At 33.4% G+C, this 24,429-nt stretch overlaps 1 protein-coding gene across 1 annotated transcript in view; it reads right to left on the reverse strand.

Annotated features, from left to right (window-relative positions):
• Positions 1-4,695: 4,695 nt before the first annotated feature.
• Positions 4,696-24,429, reverse strand: part of LOC141401974 (homeobox protein caupolican-like) — a 40,588-nt gene continuing 20,854 nt past the window's right edge. The window contains exons 2-5 of the mRNA XM_073982568.1: positions 18,460-19,053; positions 12,018-12,142; positions 10,857-11,224; positions 4,696-8,444 (exon numbers count right to left, since the gene is read on the reverse strand). Coding sequence (XP_073838669.1) covers positions 7,471-8,444; positions 10,857-11,224; positions 12,018-12,142; positions 18,460-19,053 — 2,061 coding nt within the window. The 3' untranslated portion in view covers positions 4,696-7,470. The remainder of the gene's footprint in view (positions 8,445-10,856; positions 11,225-12,017; positions 12,143-18,459; positions 19,054-24,429) is intronic.

Genomic DNA, 24,429 nt, shown 5'->3' on the forward strand with positions numbered 1-24,429 from the left:
TGGAAAGGATGGAAAAAAGAACCCAGTAATAAAAGACGAACTATAAGGAAATCAGCAGGACATTATCGTATAGCCCCGGATTTTTTGAAATACATGGAAGAAGAAGTAAAAATTTGCTACACCACTAACGTATGATGAGCTACTGCCACACGCCCAGGGATTGGGAAATTGCCATTATAAATCCTACATAATAATAATAAGTGGTACATATCAGGAGCTCAGTGCCAAAACGGCCTAACCGAAATGTCCAAAAACAACAAAACTGACTATAAATATTCCAACGGAATCCTTTGAAATAATTACTGAAAAACTCTATATTGCATTGTATAATAATACCCAGCAAAAAAAGTCCTCACAAAATCATGGGTTTTGTAAGGGATTTTTGGCAGCCGTAACTACTCGCAAACCCCCTTTCTTCCCCATTATTTTTACAAGGGCATGTCGCACTCAGTTTGTAGTTATTTTATGACCACTAGAATAACTGGTTATTCTGTGGCCAATAGAAGTTGAAAAGTAAGTTGAAACAAATTATATTTTTAGAACAGTTGGTGTAGAGATTTTTTTTAATTTCATCACACTTCTTATTTTTATTTTACTTTATTTTATTTCGCTCGCTATGCGAGTTGAACACACGAACCCACTGATTTCTAGCCCAAGACACTACATACTATGCCACGCACACGAACATTAAGGTGCACCACGAACTGTTATTTTTTAATTAAAAAAAACTCGAGTGCCGACAGTGAGCGTTAAACACACAACCCTAGGATTTATAGTCGGACACACTCTCACTGTGCCACGGTCCTCATTACTTAGTGAGGAGCAAAGTAAGTAGGTTTGCCTTGTAATTTTTTTAAAAAGTATCCCATTACTTTTCAGATTACTTGTAATGGGAAAAGAAGCTTGTTTACATTACTTTGTAATGGGTTACGTAATGACTAATGGATCCGAATTTTTAGTATTTATTTTAAAAGGATTAAATGTTTATAGTCAATTTGATTTTTTTGGGCATGTGAGTTAGGCCATTTTGGCGCTGAGCGCCTCATATAATGGTGCAATACATAAGGTGAAAAAGTAATGCCAGCTGATTTCACACAATCTGTCAAAGTCATTGTTATTGTGAATTAACCGTACACGCAGAAAAATATATGTTAGAAATATATTTGCAACCAGTCTCAAACAAATATTTGTTTGGATCCAAACATAATTTGTTGGTGTCCAAACAAATATATGTTTGCAATATTTTGTAACATATCTCAATTTTATTTGCTTGGGTACCAACATATTTTTTTATGTTAGAACATATTTTTTATGGGTGAGAGAGGATTTTTGTCAAAGAAAGTTACAACAGGGCTCTCGCGGCTGCGAAATCCTGTTTTATAATAAAGAACTGTTTGTATGGTATTATAGGAGACGCAGAAGCTTCGTGTGTTTCGTGCTTTGTTGTTGCTAACAAACGTAGCAAGCGAATAGGAAAAGGAAAAAATGGTATTAATTAGTTGTTCTTTTTATACCCTCCACCATAGGATGGGGGTATATTAAGTTTGTCACTACGTTTGTAACTACTCTAAATAATCATTGTAGACCCCACAAAGTATATATATTCTTGATCAGTGTGCAATTCTACATCGATATAGCCATGTCCGTCCGTCTGTGGAAATCACTCTAGCGTCCGAACGGATTGACGTAGGTTGATGAAATTTTGGGAAAATATGTTATATTTACGTAGGACTTTTGGTATTGAAAGCGGGCTGAACGCTTTCGTATAGCCCCCATACAAAATGACGCGTGACGCGTCGTCGTTTTAAGGAATTTTTAAGATATTTGGCCCATTTTACCACCGAATTGGTTGTAATTTGGTACTTTGTGTCTCCAGAGGCCAAAAAATATTCCTACCAATGTTGGGTTAAATAGTTCCACGTTTTGGTATAGCTCCCATATAAGGCCCCTTATAAAGTACGCGTCATTTTAATATATTTTTAATGTATTAGACCCATTTGACCACAGAATTGGTTGTAATTTGGTATTTTGTGTCTTCAGAGGCCAGAAAACATTCCTACCAAGTTGGGTTATATAGGTCCACGTTTTGGTATAGCCCCCACATAAGGCCCCTTACAAAGTACGCGTCATTTTAATATATTTTGAATGTATTAGACCCATTTGACCAAAGAATCTTTTGTAACTTTGTATTTTCTACCATAAAATGTTTATATAGGTCCACGTGTCGATATAGCCCCCATAATACAATATCTCCCGATTTTCGATATTTTGAACGTTTTCGCCTCATTATCACACCGAGATGGCTGAAATTTGGTATTTAGTCTTCTTTAGGCGTATCAAACTTTCCCCCAGAAATTTGTAGGTATAGGTCCACGCCATCATATAGCCCCCATAGAACGGTACCTTCCGAATTTCGGTATTTTGAAGGTTGTGGCCACATTAATCCACCGAAATGGCTGAAATTTGTGGTGGAGGGTATAAAAAGTTCGGCCCGACCGAACTTAACGCTTTTCTTACTTGTTTTCTTCAGATTTCTAAATACAATCGTGGAGTGAAGACGGTAAAGTGAGTGAATAAATCAGTGTTTTGTGTTTTCTTAAAGAAAACACCTATGTGTCGTTGATTTTGCCTTTCAATAAACCACCACATTTTATAAATGCGTGTATATGATACACAGAAAAAAAAGTTGTAACCATTTAATAAAAAAATTCAAAAATCTGATTAATTTTTTAAAAGTAATTTTCATATTGACAATCGTCGATAAAAAATTTGTTGTTTTCATTAGAAATTATTTTGATAAAGAAATTCTCATATTAACTAAGAATTTTGCCACAAAAAGATAGATACATACACACACATTTATAAATGGTGGTGGTTGCTTTTTTTATTGAAATGTATGGAATGCCAGATGCAAAACAACAACAGACGCTAGGTACATACACAATTATAAATCATACAAGAAATAAATTAAAGAAAAACGTAATGAAAAAATTTACAACAAAAGTAATAATTTAGCGTCACACTTGCATTTAAATGGAAGAAAACAAATAAAACACTTTTAAATATAAAGTACAGGAATCTCGCTAGTTGTGAAATAAAACAAATTCTTCTGTTAAATTAGAAATCATCAGCGGAAAATCGGCATCTGGAATAAAATGTAATAAATAGGTGCATCATATTTCAAATATATAAAATAGTATTACCGTGCAATTGTTTCTTCGTCCAATAAAATATTTCGATTCTCCTTTTTCCGATAACAAAATTTGGTTCCTCATTAAATGTATAAGCACCATTATTTACACATAAACACTGATTTATTTCCACAATTTTCGATCTAATTACAGCAAAAGTCTTAACAATCTGCCACCAAATTGTTGGTTAAAAAAATAAATGCTTCTTGCGAACAAAACATTTTTTTTTTAATTCTCTCTTTTGTTAGGTTCATATAAACAACAAACCAAAGTTTTAGTATACATACAAGAATTCGCCGTGGCAACAAGAAGAGAGATAAACTAAACGCCACACACACAGCATATTGTTGTAGCAGAAAATCTCTCTGTGCCATAAAATTTTTTTTTCTCGTTCTTGAGAGCGAGAACATGTGACAAACTTTGAAAACCATTATAACAACAAATATTGGTTAAAAAACTTAAACAAATTTATATGAATTATTTGTTTCAACTTGTTTATCGGTCGCTTTTTGGTAACATTTGCATGTTTGATAAATATTTTCCCAATATATTTGAAATATTTTATCGACATTCAACAAAAATATGGTGATGAAGCTTTTAATCAAAATTTTCGGGGTGTCTTTATTTTCTGTGTAGAGATAGCCAGTGAGCGCTTACTGAGAGCAAGTGAGCATACATTTCAATGTGTTTTACATTGAAATTTGCTCTCAGTAAGCGCCCACTGGTGCATGTGTTTTTTGTGGCTTTTGGGTTTGTATTTGTTTGCACCCAAACATATAATTTGTTTGCACCCAAACATATGTTATGTTTTGGACTGATTGAAATATGTTTGGGGCATATGTTAGAGATGCCTTTCTTTCCTCCGTGTAGAAATACTTTTACCTTGTCTAAACTCTCTAAAACCAAGCCTGAAAAAACAAACACATCGATTTTATTTTATTTGATTTTTTGAATTTATTTATAAACTTTGTTATAATTTACAGTTGTTACATTTTATTTCAATTATTAATATTTTTCGATAAGTTAATGAATAGTTGGTATGTAATAATATTTTATTATATATATATTGTTCTATATAATTATAATGAATAAATGTGTTTTTTAACAATGACATACACAATATATGTTTTATTATATTTATATACATAGATTATTTATACAATTCCATACATAATATGTCCTTATTATAAATCTCTTACTTCCCACATACATATAAATATTATCACAGTTTTAAATGGGGGTTTTGTATAAGTATTAATGATTATATTATATGATTATTACGCAATTATACAATTATTTCTATAACTGGCTTATTTAAAAATAAGAAGAAGAGAAAGATGCCTACGTACTTATTGTAAGAAGGAAGTAGAATCAAAAAAATGATAATTGTTTTTATGGTACAATTACATACGTGTGTGTATAATAATAATTATATTAATTGTGTTTATTTATTGTTAATTAAGTGTTTTGGTCTGTTTATTTATCGTCGTAGAGCGAGAGCCGGTTTTTTTTTTGTTTTTTTTTTTTATTTGTCAAATGTTTAATTAGCAATTATCTCATGTGATGGACTGACTGTGTTGTGATGTAAAGATATTACAAATAATATGTGTATGTATGTATGTACACATGACCATCCATCTGCCTGCTTATTTGCTTTTGATAGCCTGCCGCTAATAACTTGTAGTCAAGCTTAAATTGAAAAGAGTGACTGTTTTTTTGTTGTTTTGTTTATTGCCAACAAAAATTTAGTGTCTTGTTTTAAGTAGATTTTTTACAGCTGATACTATAAATTATACAAAAAGATATATTAGTCAAGCAATGCGCTTATACTTATGGGGACAGACGAAACGTATACAAGCCAAACGGCCAGTTAGCTGTACATTCATTCATAAAAATCGTATTGTTAGGAGTTTGCATGATGAAAAAAAAAACAAATACCCATATAAATATTTTTACGTTTGGAAAAATTATTTCGGTGATTAAGCATTTAAAACGTCGTAATAACTCTTGGCGTTATTTAGAATTTATTTAACACAATTATTTCCCTTGGCTGTCTGTTGCTTGATCTTGGTGGGGTTATTTAGCCTGTGGTTTTGTCTCTCATTGCTGAAGTGTTAAATAATTTTTGAGGCATTAAATTTTGTTTAACGATCACCTGCAGTTTCTCTTCGTTTTTGCGATTCCCCCTTTCTATATGGATATTGAATGTATGTGTCAGCAATGTAATGTAATTAACTAAATATTAATTTGCAGGCAAATAAAATAGCAAGCGTTTTTATTTTAATTTATTCGTAATTGGCCATCTTAAACAAATGCTCTTGACCAAGTGTTTTATTAAAGTTTTGTTTTCACTTTTGTTTTTAGTGTTTCACTTACATTGCTGTAAATGGGAAAAGCATGCTTAAAGGAGTAAAGAACAAAGTCAATTTAGTTTTTTTTCATTAATGTGTATTTTCATAGTTCATATTGTTTTGTTTATATTTAAAATTTAACAAAGTTTGTTTTCCTTACGACTACTTATATATGATAATTATATACAATTTATGTGTACGCTTATATAAATTACATGTTATTTTTTAGCTTAAGTAGTAGTAGTAATTATTGGAGATGCACTTAAAAGCGCTATTGCAGTTAAATTAAATAAGTTCATTTTTTGTTAATTTTGGATGGGTCTGGTGAAATTTTCCATGGGATAGAAAATGTTTAAAGCCTATCTTCGATTGATGAGAATGTTATATTTCGCTTTTCGTGGAGAAGGTTTTTTTTGCAAAGTATTGGGCAGAACTAACCTATATCAACAACTCATCGTATGTGTATTAGGGTTATGACTTTTTCTCAAAAACAATTTCCTGCAATATTCGTTTATTCTAATTAAGTATTAAAATGGAACACGCACAAACAACTTTAATTTTTTTAAATCTTATGAACTGAAAAAAAAAATGTTCTCAAAAAATATTTCTTTTTGCACAAATGAAAGACCTTTTGTCTATTATTAACTATAATAACTTTTCCATTTAAATATTGAAAAAGGTCTCCCACAAACCACTTTTAATTAATATGATATAAAATTATATATACAGTAGAATCGCGATAATTCGTACCTCGATAATTCGTATAAGCTGAAGACATTTCCTTCGTATTTTAACCTCCCTAAATCGAAAACGTCGTTAATTCGTATAAAATGACCGGTCCTTTCGATTACGAATTATCGAGATTCTACTGTATGTAGTGATATGATGATACATTTAGTGAGAAAAAAGGTCATCCTATTTTTGTTACGTCGTGTGGCCCCAAAGCTTATTTTCTGTTAAATATCTGCTTATAGTGATTTAAAAAGTTTGTCAAAAAAGCTCATATAGAAAAATTTTCAAATGACTTTGTTCGTGAGCTTTACTTATCAAATCACCTTATAATTAAGATTTTATATAATCTTATGTAAAAACTCATCAAAATATGATGGTTGTAAAAAAGTAATAAGCCTAATGTGTATTTGTTTTCTTCGCTTATAGACGTTGAGTCTCGAACTCACAACCCTTAGTTTTAGACGGACACCCACACTCATTACTTTGCAATAAGCGATATCAGTGCTATCGCTTTATAAATTAAACAAAAAATAAAACAAGAACCCAATAACTGGTAATGCAGAAAGATGCTGGCTTACATTACTTTGTAATGGGTTATTCGACTCATGTGGGCTCAAAATATATGGGGAGATGTACCTCTATTATGCCGAAGGCAGAAAGAGATAAACCTTTTCTATGAGTATTTTTGAGATAAATCTTCAAAAAAAATCTGTGATCCACTGTATGAGCCTACAACTTACAAAAATGCCTATTAACATAAAAAGATTACGTTGATTATGTATTTTCAAATAGAAATATCCAAAGCAGAGTACAAATCCACTAACTCCCCCTTCCCACTATCCCATGGAATATATCTCTCATTTGCTATAGGAAAATTTAGGGAAATAAAATTTCTTTCTTTTCACACATTACATACAACAAAAATAAAATTAATTTTTTTTACAATTTCCTATTTCTAAAGACCTTGAAGAAGAAAATCGCTAAAATCTCCTCTTCTACAGCATTATGCTAGGAAAGCTATGTATTTCAATGATGGATAAAGCCTAAAAGGAAACTAAGCTTAGATGCTAAAGTGTGTTGCACTTAACCCTTTAGGAATATATTGTTATATTCTTCAGATACATTAAGTATCCCGAATTTTGTTGTTGTTGTTGCTGCTGATCGGTTTCCAATACCTGTTGCCTTAAATGCAACAATTATTGCATTTCCAAAGCTGAACGAGATGATGTTGATATATCACTGCCATATGAGGTATTTAAACTATTGTTGGTGCTATTGTTGTTGTTGTTGTTGTTGATGGCAGCAGATGTGTATGCTGCCAAGTTGCTGCTGGGTGGTGTATTACCCATACCATTAACATTCATGCCGTTGGTGTGTTTCATATTGGGTGGTGTTTGGGGTGGTGTATCTGGTTGAATTTCAGGAAACCCCAAACGCTGTTGTTGCTGCTGTTGAAGATTCTGCTGGGAACTGTAGTGTTGTTGTTGTTGCTGGTGGACCTGAACCGATGACATATGCATCATATTTGTGGCAGGTGATATTGATGTATTCATTTGTGTATAATTTACACTGGAGGCTCCACCACCATAACCCACCGAGGGAGCTAAACGTCCATAGGGTGAAGCATTGACATAATTACTCATCATTGATAGCGGTGAATTATTTGTTAATTGATTATTCATGGCTAAGTTATTGGAATAGTAGGCAGAGGCTTGAGATTGTTGCTGTTGCTGCTGAGGTGATGGACCATTGTTGTTAATGTATGGTGAGTTGGGCGGTGGTGTTTTATTAGCTACTGTATCGGCAACACTCCATATTTTTGGTTTTGTGGCTGGTATTGGTATACCGCATTCATCTCGACTAGCATAACCCTGCTGTTGCTGTAAAAGTTGTTGCTGCTGCTGGTGTTGTTGATAATAAAGGCTTTGTGTATGGGGATTATGATGGCTTTGACTTTGGTAAGGATGATAGGCATTCGGATGATGGCCACCACCACCACCAGTAGTGCCCTGGCCAGATCCATATAATGCTGCCGTATTATAATTTTCCATGTGTCTTGAGGCGGTTAAATTTTCTGGTTTTCTATCATCTTCATCGTCATGTTTTAAATCGTTATGCTTAATGCTGCTGCTGCTACTGTGGTCATTGTTGCTCTTAAGTTGGTCATGTTCTGTAAATGAAAGAAGTGAAAAAAAAACAAACGGAAATTAGAAATTATGAGAATACCACAAAAAGAGGATGGAAAACAAATTGGAAATTTTCTTATAATCCTATTGTGTCCTTTTATCCTTAAGAATAAATTTTCTTATATTTCCCTTTTTTTCTTGCAGAAAAATTCAAAAAGCTTTATCATAGCTCTTGTTAAGCATTGTCAACTTCCGTTTTGCCGTTTTTCTTCTAAACTCAAGGAAATGGGGAGACAAATAAACACACAATTGCCACTTAATTCATTTGTTATTCCAAGGTGGTGGTGACTTTGTGTTTAGCCTCAAAAGAAAAAAAGGATGGCATGACCCTCCCCGAGACAAAATCTACGAAAGTGGTGGGTGGACATTTGAGAAAATTTATTTATTTTCTTGCTGTTGAATTTAATCGTTTCATTTCATGCTGATTTCAAGGACTTACAATAAGTCATTCAAAACAAAACACCAAAAGGAATTAATTTAATTTGCCATAACACGCAGAGATTGTGAATAACGGATTACCTAAGAAGAACATAAATCTTCAATTAGATTAGGATATAAAATTAGAAAACAAATTAACCCACGTCCTTGAAAAACATATCAAAAAGTGTTGTCACGGCGTGTTTGCGTTTAGAGCCAAGCTCATAACTTCCGAAGGCTGCTCTAAATAGCATTTGTCGTGGAAAGTCATATCAAACTTCTGAACTGGAAGGCATTACAATTCATGAAGAAAACCCATCTTCAATTGTATAAGTGTGTGTGTGTGTTGAACAAGGATTTTATGAAGACCAGAGACACTAAGCTGACTTGTTAGTAAAAATGCTTCAAAAATACTTCACAACTCCAAATTTGCAATAAGTTTAGTATATATACAAGTTTTCAAACTCAGCCTTTGTCTAGCACCACATCTAAATATGCCCGATGAGCTGGCTTAAACCACCAGCGATGTGTGGACTTCGCTAGATATCACTTTTTCAATACAAACTCCTTAGGTCATAATAAGCTCAATTAATTCAATTAAATAAAAACTATCACAAATAAATGACCTTCGTCCTAATAAGACAACAATTGAATGAGAAAAAACTCAACACAGTAAAAAATAACTTGCATTTGAGAATGAAAAGTTTGATCACAGAGAAGCCACTCTTCAGCCGATAAGACTGATGAGCTGCTACCAACAGCGAAACCTGTCACATAATGATGGTTGCGTGGGTCCGAATCGTCCGCTTTCCTTGTTCACTTGCAAAAAAATCGACTCTAACGAGAAATTAATTAACAATTAATATTAAAATGATCTTCGCCCTAATAGGCAAAATTTCAAATAAATTAAAAAAATAGTTAATTTTATTTTTGGTTTTAATTTTGCAACATTTTACAAGGAAAGAATTTAAAAAAAAAAAACAAGTAAAAGCGTTAAGTTCGGCTGCTCTGAAGTTGTTATACCCTCTTTTCTTATCGTATATGGAATAATATCAAGACGTTTTTGACCACTGGGAACCTTAAGAACTTGAAAATACCTGAAATCGGGCGGTACCGTTACCATATGTTTACCTATGTTGACAATTTTTTAACGAGAAGTTTTGTGGACACTGAGAATTTGGTCAAAAAATTTAGCTACATTTTTCTTTTTCAAAACATGTAAAACCGGGAGATACAGTTATATGGGGGCTACACCAAAACATATAACTATTTTGAAAATTTTTGTTGGGAAAGGTTTGTGGCCACTATTAACCTCAAATGTCAAATTTCAGGTAGTTCGGATAAAAATTTTAGCTAGAACCCTCAAAATACAGATAATCGAGAGGTACCGTTATATGCGGGCTATACCAAAACATGGAACTATTTGAAAATTTTTGGTTAAGAAGTTTTTTGACCTCAAATGCCGAATTACAGTTAGTTCGGTTAAAAATCGTAGCTGAAACCCTTAAGTACCGAAAATGGGGAGGGTACCGTTATATAGGGGCTATACCAGAACATGGACTTATATTGACAAGTTTTGGTGGAGAAATTGTGCGACCTCTGGGGACCTCAAAATCTTCAAAATACGTAAAATCGGGAAGTACCGTTATATGGTGGCTATATCAAAACATGTTAACAATTTTTGGTGTAGATGTTTTTCGACCTCTTGGAACCTCAAATGCCAAAATGCAGCTAGTGGTGTATTAAGATATGTAGGTTAGAAGCGCTATCATATAGTTTTTAGATTTTCAGATCTTGTAATTGGTCACAAAAATTATACCCATGAATAGCTCCGAAGGGACAAGGGGAGTATTTTCTCATGTCAGTTTTTCTTAGACTAATTTTTCCCAATATTGACAACAGAATGAAACCCCTAATACACCCTTTATCTCATAGTAAAGTATGACACCTAATGTAATATGTAAATTATCACCACCTACCTTTATGAATTTGTTGGCCATATAATGAAGCTGGCGCAGCAGAATTTCCTCTTCCCATTTTATTCATATCTCCTGGTTTTTCCATTTCTTTTTCATCATCGGACAACATGGCATCGTCATCATCATCTTCGGTGCGATTCTTTGGTTCCCAAGTCATTTTGTTTTCCTTCTTCAAACGACGACGGGCATTGGCAAACCAAGTGGAGACCTGTGTCAGTGTCATTTTAGTGATGATGGCCAACATGATTTTTTCACCTTTAGTTGGATAGGGATTCTTTTTGTGTTCGTTTAACCAGGCCTTTAAAGTAGCTGTGGATTCGCGGGTGGCATTTTTGCGTCGTGAAGCCAAGTCATAAGAAGCACTGTAGCTAAAAAGAAATATTAAAAAAATAAAAAAGGAAATTAATTTTTCAATCATCTAAAAAAGTTCTTAAGTTATGTATTGTTAACTTTAACTTAACTTTAAGATTTATCTATAAAAAAATAACTCAAGACATCACTTAACACCACCAAACAAGCACTTGTTGATTTTATTTTACCACAATGTTAGAAGAGAATGTGAAAAGTGTGAAAAATCCCCCCAAAGACATAAAGTGGTTGCTGGCTTATATACGATTTAGTGATGAAGGCAACCCCTCTTCCTTTCCTCAGTCAAACATTGATAAGCATATTTTCTTTCATGCTTTTACAGAATCTTGTGTGCTGCTCCAAGTAGCAGTTGTGATGCTAGACTAGAGTTTTTTTGCAACAGAGCTCCATGCAAGTTGTTTTTTTTTTTTGTTGTGGTGTGAGTGTGTGTGTGTCTGTGAGCCAATGGCCCAAGGGGAGCAATTTTATTTAATAATATTTTATATCCAAGATTTGCCACGATTGGCTTGCTGTTAAATAAAGAAAAAGTCGTAAAAGTTTGTAAAGAAAAACTCTCCTTCTTTTTTTTTTGGACTGCAGCTAACATTTTATTTGCTCTCTCGGAGATAAGGAAATAAATCATTTAATATTGACCCTTCCCATTTTATTTATGAAGTGTTAAAAGATTTGTGGGGTGTTTGTAGTACTTAAAATTGATAATCTGTATTTTTTATGTATTTCTAAATCAAGTTTTTTTAATAAATCTTTATTGTTGATATTTTTTGTTTACATAAAACATGACATTTTACTTACCCATATGCAAATGTTGGATCATATGAATAATAACCAGTTGTAGGTTGCAAACCAGCTGTAGACCAGGCGGCTGCTGCTGTCATTTCGGTACCAGTGGTGGTTTCCTTGAGACTATAGGGATTGCCCTGTAATAAAGAATAAGAACAAATTTAAAATTAAATAAAAGTACAATCAGGAATGGTTAGTAATTACGAATAGTTGAGAATTGAGGATTTTTAATTTCTAAAAAAACACATGATAACAAAACAGATTTTTCGTTTCAAAAGGTGATCGATCACTGAAAATTAAAAATCATTCAATGCGATCCTACCACGTTAACAGCTAAACACAAAAATATTTCTGCTAATAAACGCGATAGATATTTTCATAATAAATAGCGCATTCGCAGTAAATTTTGGGTGTGCTTGAGAGAATGGCTGAGAGAGTTGTACATATTTTCAAATGTGATGAACAGTGTACCAGACAAGAAAACCGTAATTTTTAAATTCAAGGCTAGGAAACGGCTAGATATTTTTTTTGATTTGTAAGGTTTTCAGAAACAGGACAAAACAGTTCCATTTTCAATTTGTACATTGTCAAACAATTTCCAAAACAAAGCTTCCACTACTCATTCCATTGAAGCACATTTACATTCATTCCCTACACGCAGAGAAAAAATATTTTTCGCTTTTGTTGGAACAAAAATATATGTTTTGGTTCCAAAAATGTATTTGTTTTGTTCAAACATTGTAATCTAAATCCAAAAATACAATCTTTTGTTCCAAACATAGAAAACAAAAACAACTTTCGAATTTCCGCAATATTGTTAAAATCGTTAACAATACCGATTGTAGGAACTATCATAATCTAATTTTGTTTACAAAAAGTATTGTCAATACAGAAAACCAGCCCAGAAATTTTTGATTTGAGTGCATATACTTCTCATATACACTTTTCGCATAACTTGGATATAAATGTCGCGTATAATATTGCAATCATTGATGAACACAGTACATGGTTTGCTGCATTGGCTGACAACAAAGACAAACAAAAAGCCACAAGAACCCACCACAACATAAGGAATAATTAAACACCATAACAAACATGAAAAGGAAAGAAGAATGAAACAAAACAGAAACAAATAAAAACAAGAGTCTCACAAGTACATACACACAAAAACAAAGGTAAAGGCAGCATGTCATACAAACACACCACAACTCACCAAAATTGTTTTTTCAACACGGCATCGAATAGCGAGAGAAGAGAAACAAATTTTCGAAGAAAAGAGAGAAATATTGTTCAGTTGACACAAACTATTTTTGGATTTACAATACTACATGAGGAATCCAACAATATGTTAACAATACATATTTTGCTCTTGGAATATTGTTGGATCAAACATATTTTTTTCTCTGCGTGTAGGAAACCAAAATCAAGCACTTTTTTCAGCGCTGTTAATTATGGCCAAAACAACTGATGGATTAAAGTTAATGTAGATGCATTTTAGTTATTTTAAAAATTTTAGTTGTAGCGTAAATGTTAATTAAGTACTTACTTTACTTTAATTAGTTTTACAACAACAACTATTGCATATTGCACTAAAACCGTCAGCAAAGTCTAAACTTAGTAAAGAAAAGCTGTGTGCTTAGTAAAGTAAAGTCGTGTGTGAATAAATGAAGCAACGTTTACAACGTATTGATAAATCGTAATTTAAAAGAACCCGCGACTTATTTCGTACCAATCGTAATAAATAAAAAATGTAATAATATGCAACCTCCATCTAAAAAAACCCTAGCAAACCTTCTCTTAAAAATCGCTAAGGACACAAATTGGAGTCGAGTCGAAAGTAGTAACCGATTTGGTCCAAACTTTGCCCATGGTAATATTTACACCAATCATAGATCAGGGTGAACATGGAATATATCTTTCGGGCACGTCCAGTTTAAAACCATCTATCGAATCGTTTCATCCTCTAATATTTTGTCCAAAGTTAGATAAAGTTGAAGTCGATTTAGCAATGTCCGTCCGTGTGTGTGTCTTTCACGATATCTCTCGACGGATATTCCGATTTTACGTAACATATTCCTTTCAGACATAGCTCAGGTGTACAATTGCAGTTTAAGGACATGTCACGTATTGTTTTGAAATTGTTTGCGGCGGTTGTTCTCACGCAGAGAAGAGTTATTGTGGGAACAATCATATTTTAAGAGCAAAATAGTGTATTTAAAAAATCGGAACATATATATTGTTGGTGCAACAATATATTTTGTGGCATTATGTTTCCTAAAACAAAATATATGGTTGAAACAACAATATATATTTTCACATTTTAAAATACACTATTTTGCTCTTATAATGTTATTGTTCCTGCAATATCTCTTCCCTGCGTGCTACTCAAAATCGGTCAAATATGCATATTGGAGCTACATACAAATTCCATCCGATTTTCAAAATTTTTTGTAGAAATCGTTGTTTAGCCACAATAATATGCTGGTAAAGTTTTTTCATCGATCTCACCATAATTGCGGCATTTAGAGAATTTTGGTGAAAATACGTCTTTGGCCCCACAAAAATTAACGTTAACCTTTTGATTAAAATGGAAAAAAAAATGGGGGATAGGAAATCAAAAAAAAAATAAATTTTGTTTCTATGGGCCACCCTAATACACATATACAATCAAAGGCTTCTTGCCTTCATGAATTGTAATGACTTCCACTTCGGAAGTTTGATAAATTGGCAGTGGCTTAGAGCGCCAAGACGTCGGCAACATTGTCTGTTTGTTGGAGAGGGCAAAGGCTAAAACCTCAGCCGAGGCAGAAGGGGTCAAATGTGATTTTTTTTTATTTTATTGTTGTCTTATTATTTTATTTATTTTTGGAAAATATTTATTATAATAAAATTTAAATTATATAATTATTAATTAATATTAATAATTAAACAATAGCAACTAAAGCTAGCGACTCTACATTTTTTCAGGATATGTTCTACTCCTGAGTATTTCATTCATCTAAAACTTCTATACACAATTCGAACTCGGCGATAAAATGTAGGACCCATATCTTCTAGCGAATATGAATCGGGCTGCACTCATCGATTTCAAAGAAATCATCCTTGTCCATATAGCCGTTCGTTATAACTGTGTGACAAAAAACCTCTGATTTTTTCACATTACCCCATTTTACACTTTAATTATATTATAACACGCTCTTTGAATATATCAATTAATACCTGCTTGTTTCATCAGTCATTTCTGTCATTTGTTGTTGTTGTTTTTCTTCCTTTTTTCGAAGCTAATTTTCACAACATGATTTTCTGATCTAAACTCGCTGTCAATTTGAATTTAGCCGAAAAGGATATTTGTTGGTAAAGCCATAACATGGCCATACTACGCCAACAACTGTACAACCATAACTACTCTCGTCCGGGCTATCTTAATGAGTAGACACTAATAATGATAGCCACATTGACATGGCCAAAAACAGGCTTTAGACCGACCTTCTTTGTTTTTGCATTCTGTTTCACTTTCATTTAGTATTGAGCGGTTGGTTGTCTGAATTGGTTTTTTGCGTATGTTTATAACAATGTGTTAATGTAACACACATCCATACATATATAGCTACATATATAAATACCCGGGCATAGACACTAATCCAATTAGCAATTTGACAGTAACAATGTAATTAAATTGAAAGCCATTTTGATGAATGCCTGTACCTATGCTATAGTAAAATGGGGAGGAGTCTGCGACATGGGATAAAAATTGCAAACGTTAAATCAAAATATGTACATAAAAAAGGCTATTAGTTAGGTCATTGTTAACCTATACATATTTTCGAATACTTGTTACGTGTGGGTTATGACAAAACTAACACCGGTTTTTCGTTGTTATAATTTTAATTATTTTATTTAATTTCTATCATTGTTTGCTTATATGTATTTCTAGTATAGTGCAATCTTTAATTTTTTCACTTCAAGCCTCAGTGAAATTTTTAATGAAATAACTAACACAGGCACAATTGTGTTGTTTTCTTATTTATTGCACAACAGAAATTGCGATAAATAAAAAATATCAACAAAATTCATTTAATATCTTTTATGAAAAAAATGACTCGCAATACATGATGTTCACATATTTTGTATTTATTGAAAAAAATATAAATAAAAAAATAAATCCAGAAACTCTTCCTCCTACCAACTCAAAAACCCCACAGAAATTCCTTTATTTGTGTTCTATTTAATATTAAAAAAAAAAAATAAAATAAAAAGAAAACAAGTAACTCAAGCCGTTAGCTCCGATGCAACCCCATATATAGAGGGTTTGTTGTGGGGGCACCACGTCTCGCACTCCCTCGTGTCATTCAAGTGATGATGTTATTATCATAGCCTAGCAGTGTTGACGTGACAACACATACACCCAGTAACTTTACACTTTTTGGCCACTTATTGTCTCGTCGTCAATGACGCTATTGCAATTCCACACAAAAATGGAATGCCATGAGAACGAACAATTCGCTCATAGACTAAACGAACAATGCTTCGAATATTTTTAAATAAATTCTAAAATAAAAAAACTATTTCTATGTGCCCATAATGGTTAGCGGTCTTGTTGTTATGGTTGTTGTTATTGTTTGCTATCATGATTGTCATTACAAAAGCAAAAGAAAACAACCTAGCCCAGAAGTGAAGAGAGGAAGGGGTGTCATTGGTGAATATCACAGCAACGCACGGTGGTCGAAAGCACTGATCTAGCGGCGCGAAATTCATAACTTGCAAACGAATTGAGATACGCCACTGAAATTTTGCACAATCTCAGCTTGTACATGTGGGTAATAATGGGCCAAATATGAACAATATCGGCCAATGTTTTGGTATAGCCCCCATAAAACGGTACCTTCCAATGTTCGGTATTTTGAGGATTTAAGCCAAAATTTCGTAGCAAATTAGCAGTAATTTGGTACTTAGGGTTCCTAGTGGTCACAAAATATTTCCACCAAAAATTATGAACATACGTGCACGTTTTGATATAGCCCCCATGTAACCGTACCTCCCAATTTAAGGTATTTTCAATATCATGGCTACATTTTTAATTCAACTTGGCTGTAATTTTGCATTCCGTGTTCTCATTGCGTATAAAATCTTCTTGCAAAAAATTTTCAATACGGATTTATGTTTCGATGTAGCCCCTTTTATGGTACCCCCGATTCGTTGAATTTTTACTTGTTATCCCATATTTAGTAACATATTTAGCTATAATATGGTATTATAGTGTCTCCGGGGGTAGAACTCCTCCTTGCAAACATTTTTCAAGATAGGTCCATATTTTGATTTAGCTCCCATACAAATGTACAGCTAAATTTGTATGAATTTCATGCAAAATCCCTTATTTTAAAAGTGCAGTCATCAAAAGATTTGCAAATATTTGCAGCCCGAATGTGGTTATTCAGTATCCAGAGAGTCCAATTTCATTCCCCAAAAATAATCGGACCTAAGTTCGGCCAAGTTTACAAGATGCACTCTATGGAACAAGCGCGTACAACCCATAAAAACACTAAAAAATTTAATTTTTGAAAATTTATTGCTATATAACTAAGTACCTCCAGACCACAAACTAATTTTTATAATTTAAATCACACCCTCTGCTGTTAATTAAAATTATATCTTGTCCATTTTCATTACGAATTTATTTATCATTTAAACAAATATGAAGTTAATTTTTTTGCAACAATTTTTTAAAATCTGATGCAACAAAAACTCTTATATTTGGTAGTGAATAACTGAGTGAATATTTACAACAACAAAAATGCAAAAACAAAATCTTTGTCTGCAAAGTGTCTGTAATCGATACAATGGAAAATATTTCGCAATTTTATAGTTCGATTTTTTGACTTTTGCGCCGCTAGATCAGTGGTTTCGACCAGTGTGCAACGCCCGGAAGTTTAAAGGGTATGTCAGTGTTGTTGTTTCTTTTTCTCTGGGTTCTTCCTTTGATTCTCTGTCAATTGTCGTCAATGACTAACTATAGTTAACTTGTTGCTGATATTTGTTAAATATTGAAGTGTACCACAGCAACAACAACAACAAAACATAACATTTATTGAGATGTTCGTACATGTGTTAAACATTTGCAATAACAATAAAACTAAAAAGGTTTTTATGTAAAACAACAGAAAAAAACAAATAACGAAATCGCAGATATCATAGGTCGTTTGCTTTGTCACAGGGATGTGAGCAGGGGGCGGTCGAGAGACTCACTTATTTTGAGCTCTTCTATGTAAGGTTTATACTCCATCCCTTGTCTATGCGGAAGGAGGGAAAAGGTTCGATTCGATCTACCTTTAATTCTATGCCGATCAAATATATCGACAAATATTTAGAGATGTTACAAACGGCATGACAAACACTCTCTCCATCTTATGCCTCATGTTATAATAAAATATACATATTCAAAATTATTTCCACTTACCAAAGGTGTATAAAATGCCGAACTATCCACCCCAATGCTGGGATATGGATTCTGTTCCGTTGACGGATATGCTGTACCATAAACACCTACACCGGCGGTGGGCATTCGCGAATAACTTGACAATGCTAAACGTGCTGAATCGTATTGACATGAGCATACAGTTTGTCCCGATACAGGATCTGTCATAATTGGTCTTCCATTTTCACAACAACCTCCACCACCACCAACACTACTGCTGCCTCCTCCGCCCCCCATTGCCGACGAAAGATTACCAGCGCCAGTTTGCGATGCATCTGCAAGGCTAACGGTGCTGCCGCCGTTATTGCTGCCCACAAGCTGAACTGCTGCAGCTGATTGTATTGATGGTTGTGATGCTGGCGGCACACTTCCCGCATTATTGGTGGATGTTTGTGACATGGCACCGGGACTGAGAGGACCATTGCCGCCAGCCGCCGATGATGCGGACGATGAGGATGAACCTCCCGAGGGACTTAATGAGTTTTCATGTGATCCTCCCGACAGCGGTGAGGGAGCATTATGTGACATAATTGATGATGATGATGTTTGGCCAACATTGCCGCCACCGCCAAGTAACTGCAATGAAAACAAACAGACAAACACACTCACTCAAAATTATGTATGTATTTGGATCAAAACTAAGGAAAAAATAAGAAACAACAAGAAACTCGAAAAAAACTAAAGACTCTTTAGGAAACCCACCACAACAATTCGGCGTGTTTGTGTGTATGCATGGCATGCATATTGATGGTTGAATGACAAGACACAAGGCGGAATTTTTCAAACAGGTATCCGTTGGTCCTACGCTTAACTTAGCTTGGTCAAGTATATTTAACCTTATACTTTGCAGCTAGCACACCTACAATCAACCATATTATTGAATGGGCCTATATATTTTTACCATTCCGTTTACCTAAAGTAAACAACCCTCAAAAGGTCCAACGTGTGTGCCGTCCGTCCGTCCTTCGTTTCTGTCCCATCTGTTTTGCTTGCATTGTTATTGTTTGGTTTTTGTTTGTTTGCGTTCCTGTTCGTTTGCCTTCGCTTCATTTTAAAAGTCATTGAAGCAGATTAAGACGATAACTCCAAATGTCAAAATATTTTATTGGCTTTGGCGCAATTTGCGATCCGTTCCATCTATTTTCACTTCATTAATTTTCAATTTATCACTCGTTCAGATTTCTGATATGTTTTCGTATAGTTTTGTGTTTAAGAGAAAGATTTGCGTATAAGACAAAAACAAAACAAAAAACGATTCCCGGTTTTGGTTGCTGGCTACGTTTTTTTTCTGTCTTCTCTTCCTCATTCCGGCGACCATTACGAAAAAGAATCTGATAGTTTTACTTGGAAAAGGGTCAAGTTTTTAAGAATCACTTCACTGTCGAAAGGGTAGGAACGTTCAGAAGTTTCTCGGGATAGCCATTATGCTAAGCTTTTTCATGGAGTCTTTTTTAAGAAACGCATAATTTACGGACATTCAATGTTCATAAGGCTAATTGTATTGAAATAGAAGAAAGATATTGTGCGTTGCTGGGGAGAAACTCTTAGAATGTGTAATCCAAATAAAACTTCAAAATCAACCGGGTCACATAAATAAACAACAATTTTAGTAGATAGATACATATGGAATCTTTTCTCTTTTTAAAACGTTTTCCACAATAAGAAAACACTTAAAAAAACATACAAAAGTCTTCTATAGTTAGCAGACCTTTTCAAAACTCGTCTAATGTTAGATTTCCTTTAAAATCTCTTCCTGAGCTTCAGAAGCTAAAAGAACTTTAAAACTTTCAAAATCTATTTTATAATTACGAAATCATCAAAAGCTTTTTATACCTAGCAGACCTTTTCAAAACTCTTCTAAAATTAGACTTCCTTTAAAATCTCTTCTAAAGTTAAAACACCTTTAGAAGTTCTTCTATAGTTAGAAGACCTTCAAAAACTCTTTTATTATAAAAAGACCTTAAAAGCTCTTATATTATTAGAAGAACTTTAAAGAATATTCTACAGATGAAAGCTTCAAAAGGCCTTCTACGGTTAGAAGTGATTCTTTTGGTATCCACTATGGTTGAAAACTCTTCTAAACGTGTTCTGTAGTTAGAAATCCTACCAATGATCTTTAAGGATATAAGTGTTTCAAATGTCTTCTTTAGATAGAAGACCTTCAGAAGAATACCTTAAAACATATCCTATGTATATAACTATGGTGGAGGGTATGAAAACGATTCCCGGTTTTGGTTGCTGGCTATGTTTTTTTCTGTCTTCTCTTCCTCATTCCGGCGACCATTACGAAAAAGAATCTGATAGTTTTACTTGGAAAAAGGGTCAAGTTTTTAAGAATCACTTTATTGTCGAAAGGGTAGGAACGTTCAGAAGTACTACGGGATAGCCATTATGCTAAGCTTTTTCATGGAGACTTTTTTAAGAAACGCATAATTTACGGACATTCAATGTTCATAAGGCTAATTGTATTGAATTAGAATAAAGATATTGTGTGTTGCTGGGGAGAAACTCTTAGAATGTGTAATCCAAATAAAACTTCAAAATCAACCGGGTCACATAAATAAACAACAATTTTAGTAGATAGATACATATGGAATCTTTTCTCTTTTTAAAACGTTTTCTACAATAAGAAAACACTTAAAAAACATACAAAAGTCTTCTATAGTTAGCAGACCTTTTCAAAACTCGTCTAATGTTAGATTTCCTTTAAAATCTCTTCCTGAGCTTCAGAAGCTAAAAGAACTTTAAAACTTTCAAAATCTATTTTATAATTACGAAATCATCAAAAGCTTTTTATACCTAGCAGACCTTTTCAAAACTCTTCTAAAATTAGACTTCCTTTAAAATCTCTTCTAAAGTTAAAACACCTTTAGAAGTTCTTCTATAGTTAGAAGACCTTCAAAAACTCTTTTATTATAAAAAGACCTTAAAAGCTCTTATATTATTAGAAGAACTTTAAAGAATATTCTACAGATGAAAGCTTCAAAAGGCCTTCTACGGTTAGAAGTGATTCTTTTGGTATCCACTATGGTTGAAAACTCTTCTAAACGTGTTCTGTAGTTACCCAGCAAAATAAATTGGAAGTAGTGCAATGTAGACTGCTTCTATCACGGCATGTATTGATGCCGTTCAAACGGAGTCGTGAAAAAGGCACTCCAATCCTCACATTTTAACCGCATTTGGATGCAATCCAAAGAATCACATCCACTTGTCACATTTTAACAACATCCGGATGCAGTTCAACGGAGTCGTGAAAAAGGCACTCCAATTCCTCACAATTTAACAGCATCCGGATGCAGTCCAAACGGAGTCGTGAAAAAGGCACTCCGTTCGCTACATTTTATTAGCAGTTGTTAGAGATCCCTATATGTACATAAATCAGATTGTACATCTCTACAGGCAGCGGCTTTCATTTTCCAAAAAGAGATAATCGTGTTAACATGTCCAAACATTTGTTAATACAAACTAAATAATAATTAATATTTAAATAATATTTAATTCGTGAACATTTTTCCGGCAACTCACCAGAAGAAAATTTCCGAATGGAGTGCTGTTGGAGTACGTGTCGAAATCTTAACTGGTGATGGGAAGACAACCCATTTAGCAAATGAAGCAAAAACAGTTCAGCTTGGAACAAATGCAAGCGGAGGAAACACGCATGTTTGCGATTGAATTCAATGGAGAATTTTCATAATTTGTGTTAATGTAATAAAGTTGTTAATATTTTTGTTTTGCACAAATAATAAATGCATTTTATTTGTTCTGGCATATTTTGTAATGGCTTGCACAATTTCCGCAGAATGCCTGTACCAAACACGTGCTTTGGACTGCCTCCTATTCTACCCCAAAGGGTTAGTTAAAATGCAATGCCAAAGGGTCAGTTAAAATGCAGTGCAAAAGGGTTAGTTAAAATGCAATGCCAAAGGGTCAGTTAAAATGCAGTGCCAAAGGGTTAGTTAAAATGCAGTGCTTTGGAGTGCATCTTTCAGTAGTCACGCTCTTGTAAAAATCATCAGTGAAAATGCATAATTTGATGCACATCCAGATCACTTGTACATATCATCTAACTGCATCTTTGGAGGCAAACATTTTGCTGGGTAGAAATCCTACCAATGATCTTTAAGGATATAAGTGTTTCAAATGTCTTCTTTAGATAGAAGACCTTCAGAAGAATACCTTAAAACATATCCTATGTATGTATATGTAGGGATCTTCGGAAGTTTCTCTAGAGATAGAAGATTTTTAAAAGCTTTTCTAAACTTAGAAGACCATTAAAAGCTAAAGAGCTAAAAAAGCTCTTTTGTAATTAAAACACCTTCAAAAGCTCAGAAGATCTTTAAAGACTCTTCTATAGATAAAAGCTTTTAAGGTCTTCTGCCTTCTGTTAGAACGCTCAAGAAAGGTCTCCTAAAACATAAGCGTTTCAAAAGGTTTCCTTTAGATATACGAAGATTAGAATATCTGTATTGGTAAGATCTTCAAAAACTGTTTCATAGGTAGAAAGTGTTTAAGATCTTTAAGTGTTAGATGGTCTTCTATAGTTAGTAGATCATCGAAATATATGTCCTATAGGTCGATGATATATTAAGGTCAAAAGGTCTTCAGTTTTTCAAAGATCATTTAAGGGCTTTAAACGATCGATTTTAACGATCGAACGATCGAAATTTAAACGATCGATTAAAAGTCTTCGGTAGTTTGAAAGGCTTTCTACAGTTAAAATCTTCAAAAATTGTCAAAATGTCTTCTATATATAGAATATCCTCAGAATGTTAAGAGGCCTAGGAACTAGGAACTTAGAGACTTTCAAGAGTCCGAAGATATTCTATATTTAGTGGATTTTTAAGAAAGATCAGAAGATCTGTGTTTAAAAGACCTACGAAAGCTGTTCCATATTTACAAGAAGTTACAAGATATTCGAGAATTAGAAGATCTTCTATAGGTGGTAGATCCTTAAGAAATCTTCTGTAGGTCTAGACAATGTTAGGGCCTTTAAAGCAAGACAATCTTCAATTGTAGGAAGACCTGCAAACAGTCTTTAAAAGCTCTCTAGTATTTAAAAAATACTTTATTGGCTTTCGATATTTAAACGATCGTTTAAAAGTCTTCTATAGTTCGAAAGGTCTTCTATAGTTAAAAGCTCTTTTAAAGCTTCAAAAATTTTCAAAATATCTTCTCTATATAGAAAATCTTCAGAATGTCTTCCACAGTTACAAGAATATTCAAGATCTTCAAGATCATATTAAGGTGTTTCCACTTAAGGGGTTTCAATATTGAAACAATCTTCTAAAATTTTTCTAAAGTTTGATGTTGGAAATGTTAAGGTTTTCTAAAGTTAGTCTTCGGTTGTTAGACGACATTCCAGGAGTCTTCGAACAGACTTGGGTTATTAGAAGACAGCTTATGGTATTCGATATTTAAAATATCTTCTAAGACTCGTCTATGGTTAGAGGATATACTATGCTTAGGTCGAAGGTCCTCTTTATGTAAAATATTACTAAGTTAGAAGTGGTTTTAAGAAGACCATCTGGAAGTAAGAAACCTTATAAAATGGACTTCTCAAGATATCTTGTATGCAGATGATCTAAAGATCCTAAATATCTTCTATATGTCTTCTATGGTTTAAAGCTGATAGTGATTTTATATAAAAGAAAATTCTTAACATCTTCTATATGACTTCTATGGTTTAAAACTGGTAGTGATTTTATATTACCAAAAAAAAAAAAAAAAAAAACAAAACCTTTCAGATTTTTTTTAAATTTGAACAACATTTTAAATCATTCGAAAGATAAAAGATTTGCTAAATATCAAATAGCAAAATATATTCGTGTTAGCAGAGCTCTGAGAAAGAATATGGTCACTAAAACCATAATATGTATTATAATTATATACAGTAGAACCTCAATAACTCGTAATCAAAGGTACAACTTCAAGGGTTTGGCAATTTATTACGGA

This window comes from Musca autumnalis, unplaced genomic scaffold (genome assembly GCF_047663935.1).
Source record: "Musca autumnalis isolate F117 unplaced genomic scaffold, ASM4766393v1 scaffold_4, whole genome shotgun sequence".
In the NCBI taxonomy this organism is placed as follows: Eukaryota; Metazoa; Arthropoda; class Insecta; order Diptera; family Muscidae; genus Musca; species Musca autumnalis.